The sequence below is a fragment of the Condylura cristata genome, unplaced genomic scaffold (genome assembly GCF_000260355.1).
Source record: "Condylura cristata isolate star-nosed mole 26May11 unplaced genomic scaffold, ConCri1.0 scaffold00006, whole genome shotgun sequence".
NCBI classification, from domain to species: Eukaryota; Metazoa; Chordata; class Mammalia; order Eulipotyphla; family Talpidae; genus Condylura; species Condylura cristata.
The window spans coordinates 7,783,512-7,804,304 of record NW_004567107.1 but is presented as its reverse complement, the minus strand read 5'-3'; the positions used below and the strand labels follow the sequence as shown (position 1 = coordinate 7,804,304).

At 65.5% G+C, this 20,793-nt stretch overlaps 2 protein-coding genes across 2 annotated transcripts in view; one reads left to right on the top strand and one right to left on the bottom strand.

Moving 5' to 3' along the window:
• The window catches only part of CRB2 (crumbs family member 2), an 18,333-nt gene extending 2,483 nt beyond the window's left edge, over window positions 1-15,850 (top strand). The window contains exons 2-13 of the mRNA XM_004677357.2: window positions 3,490-3,822; window positions 5,881-6,076; window positions 6,186-6,325; window positions 6,710-6,895; window positions 7,088-7,201; window positions 9,639-10,511; window positions 10,590-11,098; window positions 11,634-11,799; window positions 12,017-12,803; window positions 13,305-13,421; window positions 13,851-13,968; window positions 15,558-15,850. Coding sequence (XP_004677414.1) covers window positions 3,490-3,822; window positions 5,881-6,076; window positions 6,186-6,325; window positions 6,710-6,895; window positions 7,088-7,201; window positions 9,639-10,511; window positions 10,590-11,098; window positions 11,634-11,799; window positions 12,017-12,803; window positions 13,305-13,421; window positions 13,851-13,968; window positions 15,558-15,782 — 3,764 coding nt within the window. The 3' untranslated portion in view covers window positions 15,783-15,850. The remainder of the gene's footprint in view (window positions 1-3,489; window positions 3,823-5,880; window positions 6,077-6,185; window positions 6,326-6,709; window positions 6,896-7,087; window positions 7,202-9,638; window positions 10,512-10,589; window positions 11,099-11,633; window positions 11,800-12,016; window positions 12,804-13,304; window positions 13,422-13,850; window positions 13,969-15,557) is intronic.
• Window positions 15,851-17,659: 1,809 nt separating this feature from the next.
• The window catches only part of DENND1A (DENN/MADD domain containing 1A), a 414,277-nt gene continuing 411,143 nt past the window's right edge, over window positions 17,660-20,793 (bottom strand). Inside the window, exon 24 of the mRNA XM_012721213.1 lies at window positions 17,660-20,443. Within this exon, the coding sequence (XP_012576667.1) occupies window positions 19,259-20,443 (1,185 nt within the window). The 3' untranslated portion in view covers window positions 17,660-19,258. The remainder of the gene's footprint in view (window positions 20,444-20,793) is intronic.

The following is a 20,793-nucleotide window of genomic DNA, read 5'->3' as shown; positions in this document are numbered from 1 at the left end:
GACCCTCTCCTTACAGAGCAGTCCAGCTTCTCTGGCTCGGCCACCACTCAGTGCTCGCCTGCTGCCGGGTGGTCCTTGCTGGGGTTCAGTCATTTCCTTGGGGGGACTGTGCTCCCAGTGAGCACTTTTCCTGCCCCCCCCACCCCAGACGCCAGAAACTCCTGTAGCTTCTGAATTTCAAGTTGCTTCGGAGAAATATTTTCTATCCCTCCAGGCCCCATGTGAGTGTGTGGGAAGTGGGGGGCTCTGGGGACCCAGGAGGCAGGGTGGACTGACAGGAAGACTGCCCCAGCCTGAGTCCCCCGTCCTTGGGGTACCTGGGTCCTCATCCTTGGACAGGCCTCCCAGACTCCACTCACAGGACAAGGCAAGCGGCACCTTATAGTTTGCAGAGGGGGGACTGCAGGCCACACCTGTGACCAGAAACCTGGGGGAGGGCCTGGGGGGGGGCGCAAGGGGTTGACCCTCAGCGCTATGGAGCTGTTGGCAGCCACTGCAGCCTGAGTTCCATCAGGGAGCTGACCCTCACCGTTCAGCAGACCTCTCCTGACTCTCCACTGCTCCCCTCAGCAGTGTTTCAGTCCATCTGCCTGTTCTGCTCCCCACTCTGTCTCTGAATCCTCTCACCCCCCTACTCGCCCTGCACCTCTGGTTAACACCCTAGCCCTTGCACACATTAAAGAGAGAGAGAGAGAGAGAGAGAGAGAAATCTGGGACAGTCTACTTCCCACTTTTTCATGGCTGATCCCAGGCAAGTCTATCAACATCCCTGAATTAGAACAGCTTAAGTTTTCTTTTAAACTCTGCTTGGCATCAAGGTAATCGCGGGGTAAGAGGCAGGTGCGCACGGGGCTGCTCGGTGCACTCAGTAGGAGCCCAGCAGGCTGTGCTGGGGGGGGACAGAAATGATCCCCCGCGAGGAATTCTCGTCCCGCAGCACTTTCTGGGCCCTCCTGGGCCAGCAGCAGGTTGAAGGGGACGGGCTGGTGTCGGCTAATCCTCCCGCCAGGTCGTCCCGGCTGCCTGGGAGGTCAGGGGGGATTTGTAAAGATAAGCACCGGCCCCTCGTTGTCCCGGCAACAGGCCACGCCCCGAGCCTGACCGGGCGGCCCCTCCGCCTCACCTCTCCGCCCCAGCTCGCTCCCGGGAGACGGAGCGCCCGAGGCCCGGGGTCCCCAAGCCTCGGGGATCCCCAGGGAGCGTGTTGCAGCGGATTCTCAGACCCCAGGCCCGACGGTGCTGAATCTCTGGGCCTGGCCGGGGCCCGGGGTCTGCATTCTTAGCGCAGGTCCCTGGGGAATGCGGATACCGGGTGGGGGCGGGGTGCAGTTCCGGAGCCGAGAGACCTGGGTTTGGATTCCAGCCACCCTGGCCGCGAGCCTGCGAAGCCCTGCATGTCTGAGTCTCACTTTCCTCAAACTGTAAACGGGCCACTAACGTCCTTGCGAGTCCCTGCAGTACATGGACACTTGAACTGGGGTTACACACACACAGGCGGCGCTGGCAGCTCCCTGCATCACCTGACCACAGCAAGGGTCACTCAACACCAGAGGCAGGCACTGTTCCCACTCCAGGGATAAGCCGGATGCCAGATCCCACGTTGCCACTGTCCACCTGCACACCCCAGACCGCCTAGCCCTGAGGACTGGCTCTGAGCCGGTCAGCTCCAGTGGCCCGAGTCAGAAAGATGGGCCGGCTGCCCTTAAAGCCCTCAGAGAGGACTGGAGGCCCCTGACCTCGCCTACAGGGCCAGGCCCCGGAGCAGGGGTGGGGCTGGATGCCCCAAGCTGGGAAAGACAACTGTGGATGGAGAGGTCTGTGGGCTCCAAGGCCCCCCAGAATCATCTTGGCCAGATGGCGATTCACATGCTCTGCCCACCCTGGCCACCCACCTGCGTCTGTTCCTCCCACCCCGGAAATCTCAGGAGGGGGCGCCCACGTTGAACTGGCCCAGGGGCCAAGGGACCTCGGAGATGGGGCTGCCCGCCGTGGGCCGGTATGTCCGAGTAGGTCCTGGCTGGGGAGGGTGGGGGTGGCAGCAGTGGGCAACCCAGCCTGCTGGAATGTGAATGTGACGCCTGAGAGGCTGCAGAGCCTTATCTGGGGGTCTCCACCGGGGTGGGGGAGGAGAGATGCAGGGCCTGAAGCTGCTCCGCCTGCTTAGTGTCTGGATGACAACCTAGGTGGGGGAGGGGCGCCACGGGGGTCCAGGTGGGGGCTGCTGCCCCTCCCCCATCACTTACTGGGTTCCGGTAGGGGTGGCCCGCTCACACCTGGGGCTCTGAATCCTTCCACACCCGACGAGGCCTGTACTGCTGTCACTGCCTGTTGGGATTGGAAATGGAGGCTCAGTAGGAGAAATGAATGACTTGCCCGAGGTCTCAGGGCTAGTGAGGATCTGAACCGGGGGCTGGGCTCCTTCCAGGGCCAGTTCTTATGCCAGTCACAGGGACCAGGCTCGGGGCGGGAGGAGGCAGGCTCTCCTGGGGCCAGCAGACCCACGGAGGGAGCTGAGCAGGCAGGGGCTGCAGGAGCCGCTAGGTACCTGCCCACTGCCTGACCCCGGCTGCCTGGGAGCTGGGAGGGGACAGTGAGGGATCCCCAGAGAAGCTCCCAGACCTGCAGGCGGGGCGGAAGAGGGGGTGGGGTGGGGGGAGAGGGGCCAGCCCAGGCTGCTGCTGCCTTTGAAGTCCTCCATCTCCAGTTTCAGGCAGGATGGAGTTTCCAGACCCCCAGCAGGAGCTGGAGGCTGGAGGAGGCAGGGGGAGGAGCCCTCTCCTGGGCCTCCTGGGAGGGAGCAGGGAAGCCTGGAGGGGACCCCTTCCCCAAGGGGCTGAGGACTGCCCTGGTACTCCTTGTGCGGGACCCCAGGTGCAGATGCTCACTTTTTCTCTAGAGCCTTGATTTACTCTCCTGCAAAGTGGGCGTGGTAGTGCCTGGCCCCAGGGACTGAGGGGACGTGAGGGCCATGGGGACCCTCTAGGGGTGCTGGCCAGTGAGTGCCACCAGGGGCCGGGCACCCCTGGGCCTGTTTCCCACCACGGGGATGCCCCGTGAAATAATTCCCAGTTCCAGGTGTGATTATTACTTATTATCTATTAATTGATTATTATCTATTATCCATTAATAATTATCTATTAATTATTATCATCTGATTGAAACTCTTCAGTTTCTAATCTAAAACACCACACCCCTGCCCACAGTATTCATCAGTCTAAGCTGCCTTCAGGCTCCCACCTGCTGGCATGACCCCAACCCAGTCTAGGCACGCCCTCACGCTCAAGACTCTTCCGAGAAGCCTCCCAATTCCCAGGCCAAGATCCTGGCTCTTGCTCTCACAGGATCCACTCTCCAGGGGAGAGGGGGCAAGTGAGGGGTCACAGGAAGGACCCCTGGCTCCCCCGTGGCACAGAGAGTGGGAGTGGGGGTGGCAAGTGTGGGAGGGGGGGTCTGGGCAGCCCCTGCCCAGCCAGTCTCCTCTCTCTACAGGAACGGTGCCCACGGAGCCCCCGAAGCCCCCGAGCGCCTGTGCCTCGGCCCCCTGTGCTCCGGGGACCCAGTGTCAGGCCACGGAGAGTGGCGGCCACCTCTGCAGGCCCGCGGAGCCCCAGGGCTGTGCCGCCCGGCCCTGCCACCACGGCGCTCTGTGTGTGCCCCAGGGTCTGCACCCCGCCGGCTTCCGCTGCTACTGTGTGCCTGGCTTCCAGGGCCCACGCTGTGAGCTGGACATCGATGAGTGTGCGTCCCGGCCCTGCCGCCACGGGGCCACCTGCCTCAACCTGGCCGATCGCTTCGAGTGCCACTGCCCCCTGGGCTACGCAGGTAATGGCCCCGGCCGCCCGAGGAGGCCTGTCGGTCCCCACTCAGCTTTGGCTCCGGCACGGAGGAGCCCTTCTGCCGCATCGGCCGCTCTCGGCAGAGCCGTCCGGGGGCTGGGTACAGACTCACAGCTGCCCAGACTCACAGGGCAGCTCTGGGTGCGTGTCCATGCCAGCACGGCCACAGAGCTGGGCCCGAGACCGGCACCAGCAAAGTTGATTCATTCCCTTGGAGAACTGTCTGACCCCCGGGTGGAGATGCCCGAGGCCCCTCCGGCAGGACTGGAGAGCAGATTCAGTTTGCTCTAACGCAGACGTGTCTGGGCAGTATTTCCAGCCTCCACTCCAGACCTGCAGCGGGTCTGGCGGATGGTTTTTAGAGGATGCACACCCAGGTGGCTCCCGGGGTGCAGGTGACAGGGTTCTCCCCTCTGGGGGGCCGCAGAGCTCCAGCACTGAGATCGAGATACGCGCAGTGTCCTTTAGACTGTACCGTTCCCCGGCCGGCTGTCTCTCCTGTACTCCCTGGACAGCCACAGCCCCCCCGAGCGGCTGCCTGGTGGTGGGGCAGGAGGCTGCACAGGCACAGGCCTGGGCGTCAGGCTGTCGCTGGGGCTGGGGCAGTCGGAGCCTGCAGTGTGGACAGACCAGCTTCTGTTTCAGCCCTGCATGCGGGCAACTCTCTGAGGGCACCGAGGGCGTCTCAGAGCAGGGCACTGACGCACTCAGTGAGGAGCTGGGTGGGGGCAAACGGATTTAGAGACTCTGGAAACTGGGGGCAGGCACCTTCCTCATCCGAGTCTGCACGAGTGGATGTCGTTGTGAGGTGCAGTTGTGAGGTGCAGTGTGTGTGGGGGGGTAAAGGGCCCGGTGACTGGGACTGCAGGTGTCTGAGCCCTGAAATGTGTTATGCTAGTGCCACGCGAGAGGGGCAGAGGTGTGCGTGGCTGCGTGGTGCTCAGGCCGGGTCAGCCACACGTTGTGGGCGAGTTGTGGATGTGAGGGGGCAGCGTCTGCTCTGACTCATTTCTCCTCCTCCTTCTCTTCCAGGCCAGGCGGGGGAGGCTGGGATTCCAGGCCGCCAGGACCTGGCTCCCCCTGGCACAGAGAGTGGGAGTGGGGGAGGGGGGAGAAGTGAGGGGTCACAGGAAGGAGGAGCCATGTTTTGTGATTACTGAGCCAGGAGAGGGGAAAGTTCCACTGGAGCCTGCTGGCCCCCCGTGACCAAACCCTCTGTGGGCAGGGCCCTGGGGCCCTCAGCGAGCATAGGTCCAATGGCTGAGCTCGAGCCCGAGGACTGCTAAGCCGGCTGGACTCTGCCCAGGACTTTGGGGTTCTGGGGATTCAGGACCTTCAGTTTAAAATCAAGACAGTGCAGGAATAACCAGGGCAAGTTGGTTACCCTGTTCCAGCACCTCCCCAGAGTATGTTCCTCCTCCCTGAGGGTCCCCCCTACTCTGCTCAGATATACCGAGCACCACGTCACTGAGCTTTTCGGGATGTGTCACCGTTACCCCGGCCTGCCCCCCATTCTCCAGCTCTGCCTGTCATTGCTTCTGAGCCTCCATGCGCCCTGCCTATGGCACCACACCCCTGCCCACGGTGTTCATCAGTCTAAGCTGCCTTCAGGCTTCTACCTGCTGGCATGGCTCCAACCCAGTCTAGGCACGTCCTCATCCTCAAAAGACTCTTCTTCCAAGAAGCCTCCCCTGACTCCCATTCCCAGGCCAAGATCCTGGCTCTGGCTCTCACAGGGTCCAGTGCTTCCCAGCTGTTGAGCTGATCAGAAGCCACATCAGCCCTCATTTATGTGGTGCTGACTTCAGCCCTGTCTCAGGGGTGAGGCGCCTGTGCGCTGGGGTCAAGGATGTCTTTCCTCCTGCTCCCCTGCCACTGCCCACGCAGGAAACCCTGTGGGTGAACCCACCAGAATCCCTCTTAGAGCCTCACCTGGCACTCCTGTCACTGCCCGGAGCTGGCGTCTGGTCGGGTGGGCCTGCCTCGGCCTCATTCGCCCTCCTCAGGCTGTTCCCCTCCGTGTGGGTTTCTCTGGCCTGCGCAGGCACGACGTGCGAGGAGGAGGTAGACGAGTGCGCCTCAGCGCCTTGCTTGCACGGGGGGTCGTGCCTGGACGGCGTGGGCTCCTACCGCTGCGTGTGCGCCCCGGGCTATGGGGGCGCCAGCTGTCAGCTCGACCTGGACGAGTGCCAGAGCCAGCCCTGCGCGCACGGGGGTGCGTGCCACGACCTGGTGAACGGGTGAGGAGGCCGCGGGGGTCGGGAGAAAGGGCGCTGGGGGCCGGAGCGGGGCGCAGGCGGTGGGCCCGGCCCGTTGCGCGCTCAGCTCGGGTTGCGCGTCCCGCCGCAGCTTCCGGTGCGACTGTGCCGACACGGGCTACGAGGGCGCGCGCTGCGAGCTGGAGGTGCTGGAGTGCGCGTCGGCGCCCTGCGCACACAACGCGACCTGCCTCGAGGGCCTCGGGAGCTTCCGCTGCCTCTGCTGGCCAGGTGCGTGCACTGGCGTCGCGTGTGGCGCATGCGCGCGCTCGAGGCCGCCGCCGGCGTGTGCGCCCGAGGGCAACTTTGAGCTTGGGTTCCTGCTGGCAGTTCCGGGGCTTCGCGGCTGCTCCCCGGCTGTGGGCTGATTGTGAGAAGAGTCCAGGCGTCGGGGCGTCCGCCCCTTAAGCTTTGGGGCAGGGCCTGGCGCGTGCCAAGGGCGCAGCCATACGTTCTTTGAGGCAGATGGAGGCTGCCTCGGGGTCATCCCGACCCCCTCAAGGTGGCCCGGCCTCCCCTCTGGAGGCGCCATGTTCTATGCTGACGGCCCGGGCACAGGCGAAGGGTGCCGCCCGGGGACTCTGTGTGACCTGATGCTCTGTGTGTCGCCCCCAGGCTACAGTGGCGCGCGGTGCGAGGTGGACGAGAACGAGTGTGCCACGGGCCCTTGCCAGCACGGGGGCCAGTGCCTGCAGCGCTCAGACCCCGCTCTCTATGGGGGCGACCAGGCCGCCTTCCTGGGCCCCTTCAGTTTCCGGCACGCGGCAGGCTACCTGTGCCACTGCCCTCCAGGCTTCGAGGGTGAGCCGCCGTCCCTCTCCCTGGGAAGCAGATGCTTGGGCGGCCTAATTTCGGGGAGGAGTGCCCGGGCGGAACCATGGGGCCCCACCCCTTAGTGCCCCTCTCTGGGCTTCAGTCTCCCTGGCTAGAAGCTGGGTCCTGCCAGCCCCAGGCGGCTGCACGCAGTGATGCCAACGGCCGGGCCTCTTGCAGGGGAGGACTGTGAGGTGGATGTGGACGAGTGTGCCTCGCGGCCATGTCTCAACGGAGGCCACTGCCAGGACCTGCCCAACGGCTTCTGGTGCCAGTGTCCAGATGGATATGCAGGTGCCTGGGAACAGGGCCCGGCGAGGGTTGGGAGGCTGGGGTCCAGCGGTGCCTCTGGCTGATGCCCTGTGTGGAGGCTGGGTTGATGGGAGACTGGGTGGTCAGGAGAAGGTGGGTTCAGTCGCCGGGGTGACAGCTAAGAGGGACTGAGCTGGGATGGGGCTTTGGAGCTGGGACTGGAGGTAACTAGCTGGGCTGAGTTGGGGTGCACGCTCCAGGTCCTGGGGTTACTCCGGGTATGATGGGAGGCTCGTGGGATGCTGGCTGAGTTTCCATCCTGGGTGATGATGGGTGTCCATGAGTGTCTGGGGAGCACCCTAAGGAGGGGCCAGGGTCAGTGCTGGTGGCCCTGGGCCAGGGGTCCAGAGGAGGGGCCGGGCTGAAGCCAGAGACTGGGGTCTGGAGTGTAGCCCTGGCAGCTGGGTCCAGGGTGGCTGAGGTTGCCTGGGACAGTGTAGAGTGAGGGGCAGGGAGAACCCCAGACATCTGACATCAAGGGGCGGGGCGGCAGTCTGGGGGTGGCAGGGACCAGCGGGGTAGGGCATATTACCGCAGCTGGCAGACAGTGTTTGCAGGACACACTTGACCTTTGGGGAGCTCCGCCTGTGAGGCAGGAGGTGCAGTGAGAAAGCCTGTCCCTGCCTTGGGTGCAGCAGGTGCTGTCCAGAACCTCGGGCACCGTCCAGGCAGATGCTAGCGAGCCCCAGGAGCGCCACCCACACTCAGCTCTCAGAGTGGCCCTTCCTCCCCTGAAATGCCTGCGGCACCCCCACAGCCGCCTGCATTCCACTGGAAGCTGCCCCCCCAGCAGCCCCCCCAGCCGCTTCCTGAGCACTGGCACCTCTGTGCAGGGGATGGAGGTAGCACTCTCCCTACCCTCACCCATACCCCAAAATGCTAGGACCCAGGGTCCCCACCTCCAAGAGCCCTGAAAATCCATCTTCCACCCCTGTGGGCTGAGATCCACCCCCAGTCCTGCCTGGGTGCTGTGAACTCTGGGGGTCTGCGCCCGTGGCCACCCACGCTCTGCCTGCAGAGCAAGCTCTGCGCACCTGGCGTCCTCCATGCCCCGCCAGGTAGGGTGTTAAGCTCCCCTCTTGCAGATGAGGCGACAGTTTCAGAGACGGGTGTCGACCTCCTGCTCCTCCCAGGCTGAGCTCAGCTGGTGGGTGACCTGGAGGTCAGCTCTCTGAGGTCAGGAATGGGAGGGCCCCGGCAGTGGAGCTGAGAGGCTGCCTGCTCTCGTCCTCCCTTTGGGCTGTGTTGGATGTGGGGGAGGCCAGTGCTTGGCATTCCTGCGCTGGTTCTGAAGGAGGTCACCCCAGCTTTGGGGCCCGCCCACTGCTCTTGTTGTCTGTGGGAAATGCAATGGGACTGCGGGCTCTGTGGACCTTCCTGGGGGGCCTGGGGCTCCTGGCAGGTATGGAGGCTGGCACCTCATGCGGGGTGGGGGGTGCTGCTGTCCCAGAGGGAGCCCGTGCTGTGTGCATAGGCAGTGGCCAGGATGCAGATCCTGGAGGCCCTGCTTGTGTTGTGGGGGCCCCTGCAGAGCTGGGTCTGGGCTGTGGCCCCCGGGCCCCCTCTGGGACCACAGCACTGGGTGAGGGAACTCCTGCAGGAAGGATGAGGTGGGGGGTCCTAGGGCAGAGGGGCGGGGAGGAGCTAGAGCCCGGGGGTCTCTGGGAGTGCAGCAGATCCATCCCCCTTGCACCCCCTCTCATCACTGTCTGTAGAAGCCCTCTGCTGAGCACCAAGGACACATTTGGGTCTCTGGAGGAGATCTCAGCTGTTCAGACACGATTCTGGGGTGCCTGGGAATTGGGGTTGACACCGTTTTGGAGTCCGAGAGTCTCCTAGGGGACTGGCTCTTTGCATTCGGGCTTTGCAGGATGAGCAGGTGCTTGAAAGGGAAGGGGCGGACCCACGCTCTAGGCTGAAGGAGCAGTAGGAAGGGCCCCGAGACAGGGCGTCCGGGAAATGCTTGGACGGGCAGACGGGCAGGTTGGGGTCTGCAGGCAGCTGGGTGGAGACTGGCAGCGTGGCAGGGCCTGGCACTGAGGCAGCAGAGAAACTGGGCCAGGTGAAGCTTTAGGAGCTGATTTCTGGGTGCTGCTGGCGGGACGGATGGCAGACGGGCTTTTGAAGGATGCAGGCTGCATCCCAGAGGGCTGCCGGGCCTGGTGTGCTGCCGTGGCAGGAGAGGCAGGTAGGAGACAGGGGGGTCGAGCGTTTAGAGGGTTGAATTCACAGGGCAAAGGGACTTCCCAGCCATGGCAGAGGGAGGGGTATCCTGCATCCCAGCCCCAGGGACTTCGGGGCCTCAGAAGTGGCCTGGGAGTTGGCGTGGTTGCTGGCTCCCCATCCCGAGAGGCCTGAGAGCTCTGGGTCCAGACTGCACTGGCCTCGGAAGCTGAACCCGGCCTGGTCTCTCCCGAAGGCCTGACGTGTCAGGAAGACGTGGACGAATGCCTGTCGGAGCCCTGCCTCCACGGCGGGGCCTGCGACGACGCTGTGGCAGGCTACAGCTGCCGGTGCCCAGAGGCCTGGGGCGGGCACCACTGTTCCGTGCGGCTCACCGGTTGTCAGGACCACACGTGCCCGCTGGCCGCCACCTGCGTCCCCACCTTTGAGTCTGGGGTCCACGGTCACACCTGCCGCTGCCCGGCTGGTACCCATGGACTCCTGTGCGACCAGAATACCACCTTCTCCGTGGAGGCTGGGAGAGCCGTGCAGACACAGGTGCCGTCTGGTGGCCCCCTGGGCGTGGCGTTACGATTTCGCACCACCCTTCCTGAGGGCGCCCTGGCCACTCGCACGGACCCTTTGAACAGCTTGGAGCTGGCTCTGGCAGGAGCCACGCTCCAGGCCACACTCCAGAGCCACAGCAGCACCGTGGTCGTCCTGCGGCTGCCGGGCCCAGCCCTAAATGACGGCCACTGGCACCGAGTGGAGGTGGCCCACCGCCCCGGAGTCCTGGAGCTGCGGCTGTGGCATGAGGGCTGCCCAGCCCACGTCTGTGTCACCTCCAGCCCTGTGGCCCCCGCTCCTACGGCTTCCGTGGCCCCAAAGCCAGCCGGGCCCTGCTCTGCTCGGCTGGGCGACGCGGCCTTTGCAGGCTGCCTCCAGGACGTGCGTGTGGACGGCCACCTGCTGCTGCCTGGGGACTTTGGCGGCAACGTGCTCCTGGGCTGTGAGCGCCGGGAGCAGTGCCAGTCTCTGCCTTGTGCCCACGGCGGGGCCTGCAAGGACCTGTGGACTCACTTCCAGTGTGACTGCCCCCGGCCCTATCTCGGTCCCACCTGCGCGGATGGTGAGCAGTGGGAAGGGATCACCTGAGTCTGCGCCTGCCCGCAGCCGCGTGGCTCATGGCTGCCCCTTCTCCCTACAGAGCTTCCCGCGGCCACCTTTGGCTGGGGGGGCGCCCCCAGCGCTGCCTCCTTCCAGCTGCACCACCTGCCAGGCCCCAATCTCACCCTGTCCTTCTTCCTCCGCACCCGGGAAGCTGCCGGTCTGCTGCTTCAACTGACCAACGAGTCTGCCGCTCTTCTGACGGTGTTCCTGAGTGAGGGCCAGGTCCGGGCCGAGGCGCAGGGCAGCCCCCCTCTGGTGCTCCCTGGGCGCTGGGATGACGGACTCCGCCACCTGGTGACACTCAGCTTCCTGCCTGATCAGCTGCAGGGCTTGGGGCGGCAGGTGCACGTCGGGGGGAGGCTGCCCCCCGCCGATGCCCAGCCCTGGGGGGGCCCTTTCCGTGGCTGCCTCCAGGACCTGCGGTTCAGTGGCCTCCACCTCCCCTTCTTTCCACCGCCGCTGGGGAACTCAAGCCAGCCCAGCGGGCTGGACAGCTGGCAGTCCTGGAACCTCACCGCGGGCTGCGTCTCCGAGGACATGTGCAGCGTGAGTGCCCAGAAGGATGAGTGGGTCCTTCCTCACGTCTGCCCTGTGTCTCTGGGGGTTGGAGTGTCCTATGGCGAAAGGGGCAGCAGAGCAAGTGTCTGTCCAGCATGCCACCACCAGAGCCGCCCACAGGATTTACACCGTCTCCTCTCCGGCCCTGTGCGCTCTGGCCGGGTACTCCAGCCCCTGCCTCAGTCCTGCTCTGAGAGACGCTGGGCCCAGGCCCAGGGCCGGCTGCCCACGCCCTTCTGCAGGAGCGGCCTGGGGACAGGGACACCTGTGGGTTCGTGCACTAAGCACCAGCCCTGGGTGTGAGCTCTGACTCCTGTTACCTGGCTGGGTGATGCAGGCAAGCGGCATCATCTCTGAGCCTTGGTTTCTGCACCTGTAAAATGGGGACGTTCTTTACTTTCTTGGCTTGGCTTGGGCGGAGGGAGCAGGCTGCGGGAGGCGCCTGGGGACCACCCACTGCAGTGAGGGTGTGGCGCTGCTGCAGCCCCGGGGCTGAGCCCGTCCCTGCCCGATTCTCCGGCAGCCTGACCCCTGTCTCAATGGCGGGACTTGCCTTGTCACCTGGAATGACTTCCACTGCACCTGCCCTGCCAACTTCACGGGGCCCACGTGTGCCCAGCAGCTGTGGTGTCCTGGTCAGCCCTGCCTCCCACCTGCCACCTGCGAGGAGGTTCCTGATGGCTTTGTCTGTGAGTGTCTGCCCTGGGCAGCCCCACGGTGGGTACCCAAGCTGGGTTAACTTGGCGCGGAGGTCTCTTCAGCCAGTAGTAGCGATGGGCCGGCTGGTTTCTGGGGTTGGACCATCGGGATGTGTGTGTCCCCCCCCCCACTAGGGATGGGCTGGGAAAATGGGGTGGTGGTGGAGCCAGTGAGAGTAGGCCACGCCCCATGCCCCGTCTCCCGCAGGTGTGGCCGAGGCCACGTTCCACGAGGGCCCCCCAGCAGAATTCAGCGGTCACAACATGTCATCCGGGCGCTCCATGAGCGGCCTCTCCATCGCCTTCCGCACGCGCGACACCGAGGCGGGGCTGCTGCGTGCCACCGCCGGTCCCCACGCGGCGGTCTGGCTGGCCGTGCGTCACGGTTCCCTGGCGGCGGGCGTGCGCAGTGGCCACGGCCTGCCTGGCGCAGTATTGCCAGCGCCAGGGCCGCGCGTGGCAGATGGCGCTTGGCACCGCGTACGCCTGGCCATGGAACGCCCGGCAGCTGGGGGGTCGCGCTGGCTGCTGTGGCTGGACAGTGCGGCCACGCCGGTGGCGCTGCGCGGACAGGCGGGCGACCTGGACTTCCTGCGCGGCCCCGGCGCTGCGCGCGTGCTGCTGGCAGAGAACTTCACCGGCTGCCTGGGCCGCGTAGCGCTCGGCGGCCTCCCGCTGCCCCTGGCGCGCCCGCGGCCCGGTGCACCCGCGGGCAATGCAGAGCACTTCTCGGCCTGGCCGGGGCCAGCAGCCACGCGCCTGGGCTGCCGCGGCTCGCCCGTGTGCGCACCCTCGCCCTGCCTGCATGGCGGCGCCTGCCGTGACCTTTTCGACGCCTTCGCCTGCGCCTGCGGCCCGGGCTGGGAGGGGCCGCGCTGCGAGGCCCGCGCTGACCCCTGTCGCTCCGCACCCTGCGCCCGTGGCCGCTGCCACGGGCTCCCGGACGGTCGATTTGAATGTCGCTGCCCACCAGGCTTCGCAGGCGCACGCTGCAGGTGAGGACGCAGGGGCCACCTCAGGAGGCAGGGGAGGGGGTGCAGCCGCCCACCCGCGGGACCTAGAGGCCAGGGTGTGGCCAAGAAGTCTGGGGGCAGGCAGCAGCCACGGGACTGGTCCCAGGGCAGCACAACTCTTCCGAGCCTTGCAGCCCTCAGCTGTGCGATGGGAGCCACAGTCCTCTGCGGTGGCCAGAAACTCCAGGCCCCTCGGATAAACTCGACCTTCTAAGGAGCCTCTGGGCATGGGAGGTGGGGAGTAGAAGCCAGTCTGCAGGAAAACCTCCAGGCTCCCTGCAGCCCGCCCACCGGGGTGCACAGAGCATCGCCCAGAGCTGTGGGTGGGGCTGGAGCAGCCTCGGCCCCTCCCTTCCACGCCCTTGACTGGGCCCGGGCCCTGGGCCCTGAATTCCAGGACAGGGCAGAGGTGCGGGCAGCAGGTGCATCTGGCTGAGTGAGCCGCGGGGTCACTCCCTCTGTGCCTCTGTGCCCCGCCCTCAGGTCGCCCGTCCTACCGGAGGAGTGCAGCCGGAACCTCACCTGCCTCGGTGGCAGCCCCTGCGAGGGCGGGTCTCCGGCTGCCAACTGCACCTGCCCGGAGGGCTCTGCTGGTCAGAGGTGGGTCCCAGGACTTGGGGGAGCAGCTGCAGGCGAGGTGGGGTGTGGAGCCCCATTCACCTTCTCAGTGCTCGCTGTCTCCCCAGCGCCCCGTGCCACCTCCACCAGGCTGTTCCTCCCGGGCTTCCTCTGTAACGTGCTCACCTCGGGGAGGGAGGGTGTCTCTTAGCACCCCTCTGTCCTCAGCCCCCCTGCATCGGGAGGCTGTGGAGTGCAAGTCTGAGCTCACCCCAGACAGACCTGCACCCCGGAGCTGCCTCTCTGCAGGCGCCAGGTGCAGGGGCGGGGTGGAGCACTGTCCAGTGCTGGGCAGGTTGGCCCGGGAGCTCAGCTCTAGAGCCCGTCACTGGGCAGGACAGCAGTGGATGGCGGCTTTGCTGCTGGCATGTGGGGAACAGCTTTCTCAGCCCCCCCTTTCTGCCTCCCCAGGTGCCCAGTCCCTTGTGAGGCCAACCCCTGCCTGAACGGGGGCACCTGCCGGGCGGCCCGTGGGGTGTCTGAATGCATCTGCAGCGCCAGGTTCTCGGGCCAGTTCTGCGAAGTGGTGGTGAGCAGTGCTGGAAGGGGGGTGCCTGTCTGCTACTCGAGCAGATGATGGGGGGGACTGTGGAGCCATTGGGAGCTGGGGGAGCAGCAGGGAGAGGAGACGCTGCTCCCCCTTGCAGGAAGCACATTCTCTCCAGGAGCCGGGGTGGGGTGTGCCACCACCTCCCTGGGGGCTGGAGAGGGTCACTTGGGTTCTGCCAAGCCCACCTGGGCTCACAGGGTCTTGACTCCGTGGGCTTTCGCTGGTGAAAACAAGAGCCTGGTACACTCTGGCGGGGGGGGGGGGGGGGAGGTGCTGAGTTGGGATCTTAAGGCTAGGAGATCGGGGTACCCAGGATTCTGAGCCAGCACAGGCTGGTTCCCTGTGAAGGTCACCCCAGGCCCCAGGGAGGCCCACTGAGGAGAGGCTGGGTAATGAGGGTCAGCAGGTGGTAGGTCCCCTCCCCGCCGAGAGGTGAGCAGGCCCAGCAGGCCGCCGGCCAAGGGGTCTGCAGTGGGTGCTGGGGGAGGGCTGCGGGCAGGAAGCTGGGGGGCAGCCTTGATCTCCACAGGCTTCTGGTCGCCCGGGTCATAAACCCACAGACCCCCCTGCTTCTGGGGAATGTTTCCTTTCAAGTAGGACTTTTACAGCCCCACCAGTCCCCCTCCCAGGACAAGGGAGGAAATGGCTTTATAGCTCCCCCAGAAGTGCTCAGGGGTGGGGCTGGGAAGAGCGTGTCTCCCCAGGACCCTTCTGCAGGACAGGGTGCTGGTCCCAGTGGGCTGATGGGCCGCCTGGTCCCCTGGCGCTGGGGTTTCAGAATTCCCAGCCCGTAGAATCTTGGGGGGCCTGCGATGGGGTGGGCCTTGGCTGGTCTCCAAGCCTGCCGAGTCTCCTGCTGGGCTGTGTGGGGGCAGGCAGGTTCTGATGGCACCATCAGCCCAGTGAGGCCGCCCCACTGCAGCCCTGGCCGGCGCTGTGCCAGTTGAGATGGGGGTTAAGCTGGGTCTCCACCCAGACACCCTAAAAACCCAGGCTCCTTTGGGATGGGCGGGGTCAAGCCCCCTTCACTTCAGCTTGGTAGTGTGGGGGGGCAGACAGGCTGGCAGGGCTGGGCACGGAGCCACGTTGGCCAGCCGTGCAGGAAGGGCCTCTGGCACTGGGAGTTCGAGGCTGGCCACGTGGTGTGGGCCCAGGGTGCTTGGGGGGAGGAGAGCACCAGCTTGGTTCGCACCCTCTCGAAAGCCTGTTTTCTCACCTAATATTCAACACAGTGCTCTGGGAATTTGGGGGACAGGCCAGATGGCTGAGCCATGCAGGTGAGGGTATCCTTGAGGGTGTCATCAGAATGTAGGAGTCTGGAATCCCACACACGCTGGGTGACAGGCGGGCTGCTCGCATGCCTGCTCCCTCTGCCCCTGCCAGACGTCCTTTGTGGACGGGAATCCCTTGCAGGCGGCTGAGCGCCCCGCCTGCTCGCACCCTGCTGGGCCAGGCCACCCCTCCCTCCAGGGAGGCCTGCTCCCAGCGCTGGTCCCCGGAGCCCGTCCTTGTGCCCTTCTCGCCCCTCGAGGCCTGGGCCTGGACCGTCTCACGCTGGTGTCTTGCAGAAGGGCCTGCCGCTGCCGCTGCCGTTCCCGCTGCTGGAGGTGGCCGTGCCTGCGGCCTGTGCCTGCCTCCTCCTGCTCCTCCTGGGTCTCCTCTCAGGCATCCTAGCCGCCCGAAAGCGCCGCCAGTCAGAGGGCACCTACAGTCCGAGCCAGCAAGAGGTGGCTGGGGCCCGGCTGGAGATGGACAGTGTCCTCAAGGTGCCGCCTGAGGAGAGACTCATCTAGGCTCGCCTGGCCGCCAGCTCCATCACCCACGAGGGCCGGAGACTCAAGAGGCCGCCCCCGGGGGCCTCAGGAAGGTGGCTCCCCTCTCCCAGGCGTGGAGGGGGCACTGTAGGCCTCAGGACTTCCTCTGCTGGTGGGGGTGGGGGGAGTGCCTCTGCCCCAAGGTGGACAGAAAGGGGAACACTCAGGGAAGCAGGGACCCACCGTGGGGGTGTCACCTCTGGACCTACAGGGTCTCGCCCAGAGCTGGGCACACAGGTGCTCGCAGGCCTGGGACTGCCCATCTGCAGATACATGTGAATGTTCTGGACAGGACTCGGGGGTGTGGCCATGTCGGCTGTGAGGGCCCGTGATCTCCTGTGGGTGCTGCCACCCCACATTGGGGCAGCTGAGTTGTGGGGACAACCCTTACAGGGTGCCCCAAAGCAGTACGTGCCCCAGGAGACGGGGCCTAGGCCGGAGACAGGGGCGGGCTGCCTCAAGGTCTAGGCCCCCAGCTTTTCTCCCAGCCACTAGAGGGCAGTCAGGGGAGGCCATTAGCTCGAGGCCGGTGCGCTCCTGGATCTCAGAACAAATGCTCCTTGAGGCAGGTATGCCTGCCCAGTGCCCGAGCTGGTGCCCGGGCTGACCCGCTTGCTGGAGCAGTGGTCTGGGGTGGTCTGCGGGGCCCACGGCCTCCTCCCTCAGCACCTGTCATTTGCAGGACGGGGAAAGCAGCCCCCTACCTCACGGGCCCTTGTGAGGCTCGGTGGACTGGATGGAGCAGCGGGGCAGAGCTGTGCTGCACTGTCTGCTGTTCCTTGCTGGTGCAGGGCGGGCTGTCTCCTCTAGCCAGAGGGAAGGAGGAGGCATCTCCCTGCGGGTGCACATGAAGGCCAGAGGGCAGCGTGAGGTTGAAGGCCAGCCCTCTGCCCCCCACCCACAACCAGTCGCCTCTAGATGGGTGTTGAGGTTTGGGACGGGTCTGCTGGAGGCCCTCGGAGTTGGCGCCCCCTGTGTGTCAGGGCTGGTCCTGCAGGCCGACACAAAGGGGCGGGATTAGCTTGCTGGAGACGCCGACCCCAGGGGCACCAGCCTGCCTCCCGGAGCTCCACGGGCCTCTCTGTCCCTGACCTGGGGGCCGTGTCTTCCGGCCTGTGCCGAGGCCAAGGCCCCCTTTCCACTGGGAGGTTGGAGGATGACTGGTTGCATCCAGGGGCCCAGGAGTCAAATCTGAAGCAGGGGTGGGGCGTGGGGACAGCAAGGATGCTCAGAGCAAGGTGAGGGGCTTGCTTGGTCTTTATCCTGTAGAAGAGCCACCTGTCCTAGTTCCTTCCAGAACTGGGAAAGCGGGGCACACAGCCAGCTGGAACAACTCGGCCGTGGCTGGCTCCTTGGTCACTTTGTCAGAGATGTCACAGAACTGTGTTCGCTGCAGACTCCTAAGACAGACTTTCTGTGCACCCCAATGTGGAGATAAGAGCGAGCTCCTCCCCTAGGGAGTCCCGTGTCAGCCTCCTCTCCCTACTCCTAAGGGTCCAGGGCCCCTCATTTCAGGGCAGCCAGTGTGTGTGGGGGCTGGGCGCCTTTAATGCCCACCCGGGTGCTTGGTCAAGATCTTCCCCGCACCAGCGCCAACGGGGGTCAGGTCCGAGGCTGTGGCCTGGCCAGTGAGGCCCCTGGGGCAACTCTCCAGGTGTCCCCTGGGCTAGTCTGGAGCCTGGGCACACTCGACACCCACGAGGACCTGCAGCCCCACTCTGTGGACCCCTCAGGCCTGTGTGGGCATGTGATGTGCCCCCCGTCCTTCTTGGGGTGGGCGGGTGGGAAGGCTGAGCTGGTCTCTGAGCCCTGAATGGGAACAGGCTACCTTTCCGGAAGTGCTGAAGACAGCTGAGGTCGCCTCACCTGCAGGCTTCTCCAGGACACAGGGCTACCGAGCTTCTCTCCAGGGAGACTATTACACGCACACACACTTCATCTGCGAATTTGTGAATTCAATCCAGCAAGTGAAGAGACAGCCGTGGCCGTGTGACCGTGTGTGCTGGTCACCAGCCCAGCACAGGCACCCTGCGGGCTCTGCTTCCTGGGCCCCCCAGCACCTGTGGCATACCCTGCCCATGCTGGGACTCGGGGGTCTGCTCAGCATGGGTGTGTGGGATTGGAATCTGCCGAAACACCTGGTGTCCGAGGCACCCAAAGACCCAGACGAGACACAGCTCCGGAGCAGCCAGGGGAAGGTGCGCTGGGATCTGGAGAGACACCACCACCCAGGGCCGTGTGCTGGGCTGGCCGCGATTCACAACCCAGTCAGCAAGCCCCGGGGCCAGGCCTCGCAGAGCTCCCCGGGCACTGGTGAGGATCCCCGGGGTTCGGAGGGCCCCACAGTGAACCCCTTGCCTGTTAGACACAAGTAGGAAATGAGAAATCAGGCCCAAATGCTCACAATTTCCTGCATGTCTCAGATGGCTGTTTTCTTAAATGGCAGGGCCATATTTTAACTTGCTTTATTGAAACGAGTCGATTTCAAGATTCATCAAATCAATAAAGTAAAAAGGAGAAGATGAAAGAAACAATAACAAAACTTTTCAGTTGAGCTTTGGTGACGCTGGCCTCGGGAATTTCTGCACTGGCGCTGGAATCTCGAGGCAGCGCCCCTCCCCCAAGGTGCCTCCAGGCAGCGAGCAGCCCTCCGATCTGTGTGCTCCCGTGGCTGCGCCAGGCCTCGAGCCCCAGCCCACTCCGGACCCAGAAAGCGTCGGAGCGAGGCCTCAAGAGGCCTCAAGCTTCGCCTTCCGGGGAGCTGGCTTCCAGTTTCTCGGCTCCCGCCCACCCCGACCGAGCCAGCCCTGGCCGCACCCACAGGGAGACCCAGCCTGCTGGTGCTCCCAGTCCCACGCAGGACTGGCTGGGGCTGGGTTTGGCTATCACCGGGGGCCCCAAGACTAGCCTCAGCCCCCAAGTCTCTCCCGGGACGGAAAAACTGGACTTTGGGGCTTGGGGTGAAGGCTCCTGAAAGAACGAGTGTATGTATTGCTAGAGAGCATCAGAAATGCCCCCAGGTAGACCCTCCTGCCCACGGCTGGTTCCTTACCTCAAACTCCAAGCCCCCGCGGCGGCGTGGGTTCGCAGGGCCGCGCCGGGCTGGCACGGGAGGCCGAGAGGGGAAGTGGGTAGCACGTGGCCTGCGGGTCACTGGCCCAGACCGAGTAGGCGTTCAGTGCAAAACCCAATAGGGGGTCCTACGGAGGGGCGGGCGAGGCCCCGGTAACTGGGTCAGCCCCCGGCCCAGAAGTGGTGTCCTCTAGCGGCCAGACCCCCGCCATGGACAGCGTGGACCGGAGGAGGGGCAGCGGGGAGGGGCCCCATCCCTTCCCACCAGGAGAACCTGGCAGAAACAGCAGCAGGGGAAGCAGAGGGCTGGCCGGCCCGGGGCCCCCGGCCCCCGGGGGGTGCGTGGTGCTCGGGCCTCGGCTGGCCCTCGCCTCGGCGCCCACTCACTCGAAGGTCTCCCACTGCTTCCTGAGCTGCTCCACTGAGCCGGGGGCCGGGGCCGGGGCCGGGGCCGGGCTCACGTCTTGCTTGGTTTTCCGTAACAGATCCTCAAAGGGGTCTCCAGCCTCTCGAGGAGCAGAGGGCTGCACTGCAGGCTCCAGGCCCTGGGGGAGCCGGGGGGCCAGGAGTGGGGGGTCTCCAGGCCTCAGGGCCCGCCCCTGCTTGGCCTCAGCGGCCCTGGCACTTGAGCGGGCCAGGGGCAACGTTCGGATCCTCGAAGGGGCGACTGTTGGGGGGCCCAGGGGCTGCAGGGGGCTGGTGTGGGCACCCATAGGCATCTGGCCGAAGAGGTTGGGCATGGACAGGGCAGACAGGTTGGGCTGAGATCTATGTGGGACGCAGAAGCCGGAACTGGACAGCAGGAGGCTGGGTGCGAATGCTGGCCCCAGGGAGGCAGGAGAGGCCCCGAAAGGCCTGGCTGGTGTGGAGACCAGGGACGTGGCAGGCAGTGCCGCCGGCACAGACTGGACAAAGGGGTTGAGTGATGGCTGTGGAAATGGGCTGGGGGTTCCCGCAGGGGGAAAGCTGAACTGGGGGGTGAACGAGGTGGCTATACTTGGGGCTGGAGGGCCTGGTGGAAGGGTGCTGCCCGACCAGCTGGTGTTCAGTGGGTCCAGGAGGGCCAGCAGCGCATCGTTGCCTGTACCTGCAGCCCCTGCGGCCAGGTTAAGCGGCCCGAGCAGTTCGGGCGGGCCCTGGCCTCGGGCGGCGGGGAGGAGCCCCGGGAACGCAGCGGGGCTCAGGGCTTGCCTTTCCCGCTCTGAGAAATCACCGAGGGCACTGCCAGCCTGGAGCTTGGTGGGGCGAGCGGTTGGGGGTGGGGGCACGATGCCCAGCTCCGGAGTCTTCCTGCCCTGGGGTCGGGGGATGGTGATGCTGCCCGGAGTGGGGGTGGGCGCCTCCTCCTTGCCGCTGGGGTTCAGGATGCTGTCCCGGTTTGGGGGCCTGCGAGGCAGCGCCAGGGAGTTCCCAAGCGGGACAGAGGGCTTCTCAGGAGAGGTGTCTGGGTGCTTGCTGGGGATGGCCATGTCGTCCTGGCCCAGGCTCCAGAGCTTGTTGTAGGGGTGAGTGAGCCTCAAGGCCGCCGGCATCCCACGGCTTCTCTCGCCCCTGCCCAGCTCCAGCCTCTGTGGGAGGGAATGAGGGAAGCGGTGACCATGGGCTGCAGCGTGTGGCCTGCCTGGCACTCAGGGCAGGTGGCGATGGGAGGGTGGGGGCTGGCCCAGGTCCCCAGCAGAGTCCCGGTCCCACTGGACTCTAAGCCAAGGTTTTTCTCGCCAGGTGGCACAGATGGATTCCAGTGAAATCCCAGTCCCAGTATGCCAGTGTGGCCGAGATACTTTAGGAAAGGGCTTCACCTGCTGACCATCTCCTGCCCAGGTCACTTGCCAAACGAAGTGTGGGTATTTCCAACCGCTGCGAGCCCAGGACAGCGAGCTGAGCTGGGGCCCAGTGGGAGGCACATGGTGGGGGGGGG